Genomic DNA, 5726 nt, shown 5'->3' with positions numbered 1-5726 from the left:
AGCTGGGATGGCCCCTGAGCTGCAGCTCCCTGGGGGATGGAGAAGTCCGAGGTCTTTGTTTTCTTCCCGAATGGATGGGGCCACGCGGCCTCAGGGCTCTCAGCCCTGTGCCCCACTCCACCGAGGAGGGAGAGACACAGTGGGGGGACCAGTGGTGGAGGCACCTCTGCAGCTCCTGAGCACCCTGCACCCCTCTCCCTGCAGGTGGGGACCAATGGGGTCATCTCCACCCAGGATTTCCCCAGGGAGACGCAGTACGTGGATGACGATTTCCCCACAGACTTCCCTGTCATCGCTCCCTTCCTGGCCGACCTTGACACCTCCGGGGACAGAGGGAACATCTACTACCGGCAAGATGACTCTCCAGACGTGCTGGACCAGGCTGTGGGCTACATCCAGGCTGGGTTCCCCCACATTGCTGGCTCCTTCGTGCCCACCAATGCCTTCGTTGTCACCTGGGAGGATGTGGGTGCCTACCAGGAGCTCTCCCAGGACACTGAACCCTCCACGAAGGTGAGGACAATGGGCTGAGCTTGGATACCCGTCTTCCTTGTGGAGCATCCAAAATGCTCAGTCTCTTCTTCCTGGGCAGTTGGATGGTGAGTCCATCCATCCATCCTTGGATGAGCAGCAGAAAGAACATGGAGCTTTTCCTCTTTGCTCAGAGCTGTGGCGGTGCTGGAGATGTTGGCTTTGCTGATAAAGGTGTAGAGGTTGTCTTCAGCTCAGTGGTTGGAAGTGCTTGTGTGAGGGCATGGAGTGATAGGATAGGGAGGAATTGGCTTCAGACTCATTGGATTAGATGTTAGGAAGAAATTCTTGGCTGTGAAGGTGCTGAGGCACTGGCACAGGTTGCCCTGAGAAGCTGTGGCTGCTCCATCCCTGGCAGTGCTGCAGGCCAGGTTGGATGGGGCTTGGAGCAACTTGGGCTAGTGGAAAGTGTCCCTGCCCATGGCAGGAGGTTGAATGAGATGAACTTTAGGGTATCTTTCAACCCAAACCATTCTGTGATTCTATGATTCCATGTTTCTTTTCAGGCAAAGCTTTACAGTGCTCTGATTTGCAGGGCAGAGTGTAGCCAGGGGCAGCTGTGGGAAGCCATGGCCCAGGGCACCCATCCTGCTCCTGGCTGTTGCTGATGACCTGGGGCCGGTCCTTCCTTCTGCCCCTGTGCTGATTATGCTGTCAGAGAGGAATAAGCTTCAGAGTTTCCACTGTGAGTTGATTTTGTGTGTGGAAAACAAGTTCATAGGTGGTCTGTCAGGTCAGTGAGGTGACCTGTGCTCTCCACCCATGAGGCTGATAAGGCTCCTGTGTGGGTGGACCTACAGCACTGCCTTTCCCGAAAACACTGAGGCATGAGGTGTCACATTAGGCTGATGACATGCTGAGGAGGTGACAGTGACGCTCTGCCAGCAGGATGGACTCCTTGAAATGAGCTGGTCATGAGGAGCTGATAGAGGAGAACTGGTGATGGATACTGTGTGATGGGCAAGGATGGGGTGGGCTGAACCCAAAGCCCATCAGTGGCCACCACCAGAAGCCATCCCTGCTGGCTGTCCCCCTGCTCTGGGGCCCATCAGTAGTGAGTTGCTGAGAGAGAAGCCAAACAGGGGAAGAAAACTGAGGTTTGGAAGGAAACAAGGCACATTTTTTCCTCTAATTTAGAACTTGGTTAAGCAACTGAAGAGATGCCATCAGGGGCCTCGCAGTGACCTCGTGGCCGCCAAAAGCACAGCCTCCTCTTTTCTCTTCCCAGTTGTGGGTATTTCCCCCTCTCTGAGAATTGGATCAGGTTTTAGAATGAAACTGGTCTTGTTTGGAAATGAGCAGCTCCAGGGAAAGCTTTGTTCAAGACTCACTGAAATGCAGCTTGTGCCTGTGCCTGGCTGAGCTTCCCCTTAGCCAAAACTGCTCAAAAACACCCCAAACACCTCTGACCAAATGTGCCATTTATGAAAACGTTGCCCTCCTGCTGCTTGGAACCAGGATTGACTCCAAAGCCTTTCCCTCCTGCTTTGGAAAGTTGCAGCTCATCCTTTTTGAGCCTCAGGAGCAGAAACCTGGGTTAAGGTGGGGGGGTAGGGGCTCCCCAGCCCCCTGCTTGGGGGGGCCTGCCCGGGTGGGAGGTTTGGCAGTGCTGTGGCTGTGCCCTGTCCCCTCCAGCTGCTTGGGGACACACTCCTAGTCTCTGCAGTGATACTGTTCCAAGATGCAGAGCGGGACAAGGGCTGTCCCTGCTTCTGTAAGAGCTAAACTTGCCCTTTTGGGCTGGAATTTGCCCTTTGCAGCTCTTTGCCAGGAGCAGCTGGGGGCTTCCCCCTCCCTTACTCCCTTCATCCCACTGTGCCAGCACATCGATGTCACCCACAGTGTCCCCCCTCACCACTCGGCAAAATGAGTCCTGCAGCTGCTGCTGGATTTGTCTGCGTGGGGGAGGCATCCAGCCCCGGGGGGGGTTATCCCTCCCCCCCCAGCTTTTTGGCTGCCTTTGCTCGGGGTCTCTGAATGCCCAAGTGTGCGACGCACACAACAAGGCTCTTTATGTCCCGTGGGGCTGCTAAGAAACCTCCTGATGCCCCGGGGGCCCTGCACCCCAAAATTGGGGCTAGGGCTGTGGGGACCGTGTGGGGGGAGCCCACACTCATCCCATCCTCTGCTCCAGGGGTGAAACTGGGAGTTTAATCACTTTTCCATCCCTCGGGCTCCGTTCCCTGCTTGCTGCTTCCAGCGGCTTGTGGGGAAGTGCTGCTGCTGTGTGCTTATTTATTCGGGGAGCAGGAGCTGTGTGGGGTTGGTTTTTCCACATTTGAGGTGACCACAATTTGTGTGTAGATTCTCTGGTGGCTTGTAAGGTTTGTGCTCACTCCAGAGCTTGCCCATCCATGGGGTTTTGCTGCTGTCCTGCTCCCTGGCACAGCCTCGCTGGGGACTGGCACGGCCCCAGGGCTGGCAGGGCAGGCAGCCAGCGTGCCTATAGCGGGATGTATGGGTGTGGGGAAGCCAGGAGCACAGGCATGTTTTTTCCGGAGGAAATCCAGCTAAAATTGTTCCCAGGGAGAAGCAGGGGATGAGGGTTTTCCTCTGATGCTGATGGGATGGAGAGAAGCTACTGGTGCCAGTGGGAGGGGAACTCCTGTTCGCCTGCAAGGGGCTCCAAGGCTTCAGCACCAATCTGGTGTGCGGGTTATGTGGCCAGGGATGCTCCTGGGCAAGGTACAGGGCTGTCACCTCCCTGTGCTCAAGGGACACCCCACACTGAGGGATGGCCTGACTCTGTTGTGGGCTCCCTGGAGGATGCTGATCATCTTCCCGGGATGTTGCACTTGAAGTTCGGCAGTGCAGGAGCAGCCCCTGCTCCTGCTCTTCCCCAGGAGGTTTCTGCAGGATGATTATAGAATGGTTTGGGTTGGAAGGGAACTTACAGATGATCTTATTCCACCCCTCTGCCAAATGTGCCTTTTTCCTGAAGGGGAAGTGAAGTCTGAAATAGTGTCATCAAAATGCCTTCACTTGTGAGTGTGGGACTGAGAAGTATTGGCTGGTGATTCTCTTCAGGTCGGTAGAAGTGTTTCAGGGTGCTGACTGTTGCTGGAGTGAAGGATATAAGAGAATTACATAGATTAGGAGAGTCCTCTATCAGTCATGTAGTCCAGCTTCTCATACAAGAGCCAGCTTAGACAGCCCAAGCAGCAAATTATCTCCTCGGTCTCTGTAGCGCTCTTCTCCAGGCTGGACACCCCCACCTCTCCCAGCCTGACTTCACAGGAGAAGAGCCTCTGATGGAGGCTCTTTTGGAGTGCTTGTATGCACTGCAGTATGTGGGGAGCTGCCTGTCACATCCCTGGTCCTGTTCCCTCAGTCCTCTGCTGTGGTCCTGCAGCCCCATGACATCCATTCATCCTTCTCTCCCTTTGGCAGCTCAACACCTTCCAGGCAGTCATAGCCTACAACGATGAGGACACCTACACCATCTTCCTCTACCCCAGTGGTGGCCTCCAGTTCCTGGGGACACGACCCAAGGAATCCTACAACGTCCAGCTGGAGCTGCCAGCCAGGGTGGGCTTCAGCTGGGGGGACGGTGATGACCCCAAGAGGGATGGACTCTTCCACAGCCTGGCCAGCAATGAGCAGGATCTGAGGAACCTGGAGCGGTGTGTGGCACCTGGGGCCTGTGTGGGATGGGCAGAGGGAGCAGGGTCACCTTCTCCCAGCCCTGGAGCCTTCTAAAGGCTGGAAGAAAGAGGGGAGTGAGCTGGGGGTGCTGTCTGAGCTGCATCAGAGAGCTCAGTCCTACATGCACTGAAGCTGCATTTGGGGTCCTGGAAGGGTGGTGTGGAGTAGGAATTGTACCTTTGGGATGGGTTCCCCAGCATGGCTGTTGCTGGATGTTCATGTGTGCTGCTGTCTGCAGGGAGAGCAACACAGGGATACCTGGTGTGTGGGTGTTCCATGTGGGCAGTTTGGAGCATGTGGAGCCGGGAGGCAGTGGAGGAGCTGCTCCTGGTGTGCTGCAGAGCCTCCCTGTGCATCCTGACTCCAGCACCGCCGACTACACCCGTGCCGATCACACATTCATGGATCTGCCAGCACAGCATCCCAACCATGGATCCCAGACCCCAGTGCTCCTGGGCTTTGTCCCTGAGGGGAGGGATGCCCAGGAGCGAAGCCGCCTGCTGCGCCCCGATGGGGACGGTGGCATCCGGCAGAGCTACTCTGCCAACCCCTCTTTCTACAGCTCTGGGCACCATGGTGTTGGCGTGGAGGAAGATGCACATTTCAACCCTGATGGTGAGTGGTCACAACCCCTCTGATGACCCAAAAGGGACAATGACCCAACTGGGACAGCTCATGGCTGGTGGCTCCCTAAAAAAGGCCCCGAGCTGCATGTTCATCCCTTCCTGAGCTGCTGGGGCTGGAGTGAGCGCGGGCTGGAGTCACTCCTGCAAAGCTGCTGCCCTTGCAGCTCCTCTCCTCCCAGCCAAATCCTGCTGCCAAGGGGCTGCTGGAGCCATACTTCCTCCTGCTGGGTTTGCCAATGGAAAAGGAGGGAAGCTTGGAGGATGGGAAGCTCATGGGATGGGATGCTCAGAGGACATGTCCCATCATGGGGCCAGGGCTGGCCTTACTGCCCTCCCCACCACTGAGCCAGCTGTGGAGCTGCCGTGGCACGTGCCTGGGGGAACAAATCCCTGTCCCCAGCCAGCTGTCTCCCAGAAATACCCAGGAATTAGATCTCTTGCCCTCTGTCAGATGTGCCTGAAATCAGCCAACAGGTTCCAAACCCTCCACCACCCCTTTGCATCCCGGGTAGCTTCCTTGGGAACTGCTGCTGCCAGCTGGCCTGTATCCCAGCGCTGTTTTGGGGGGCAAGAAGGCAAGGAGCTCACTCCCCATGAGAAGTGGCTTTGTCACCATATACTCATCCCTGTCCCCTTGTCCCCAGTGTTCACCTACAGTGCATCCAGCAGGGAGACCTGTGCCCAGCACCATGGGCGCTGCTCCCCACACGCCTTCTGCACTGACTACTCCACCGGCTTCTGCTGCCTGCCGAGCCACCTACTACGGCAATGGGCGGCAGTGCCTGCCCGAAGGTACGTGGGGTGGGTGGTGGGGATGGGCACGCCATACCTGGGTGGCCACTGCCAGGGATGCCCATCTCCCTGCCCAGGGGCCGTGCATCGCCTCAATGGGAAGGTGAGCGGGAGCCTGGCGGTGGGACGGGC

At 57.1% G+C, this 5726-nt stretch overlaps 1 protein-coding gene across 1 annotated transcript in view; it reads left to right on the top strand.

The window, feature by feature from the left end:
- Nucleotides 1-36: 36 nt before the first annotated feature.
- The window catches only part of NID2 (nidogen 2 (osteonidogen)), a 16156-nt gene continuing 10466 nt past the window's right edge, over nucleotides 37-5726 (top strand). The window contains 6 exon segments of the mRNA XM_009077146.1: nucleotides 37-513; nucleotides 3922-4158; nucleotides 4419-4791; nucleotides 5447-5546; nucleotides 5548-5594; nucleotides 5672-5726. The exon segment at nucleotides 5672-5726 is cut by the window's right edge and continues 188 nt beyond it. Coding sequence (XP_009075394.1) covers nucleotides 37-513; nucleotides 3922-4158; nucleotides 4419-4791; nucleotides 5447-5546; nucleotides 5548-5594; nucleotides 5672-5726 — 1289 coding nt within the window.

This window comes from Acanthisitta chloris, unplaced genomic scaffold (assembly GCF_000695815.1).
Source record: "Acanthisitta chloris isolate BGI_N310 unplaced genomic scaffold, ASM69581v1 scaffold21736, whole genome shotgun sequence".
Classification (NCBI taxonomy): Eukaryota; Metazoa; Chordata; class Aves; order Passeriformes; family Acanthisittidae; genus Acanthisitta; species Acanthisitta chloris.
This window is presented reverse-complemented; position numbering and strand designations above follow the sequence as displayed.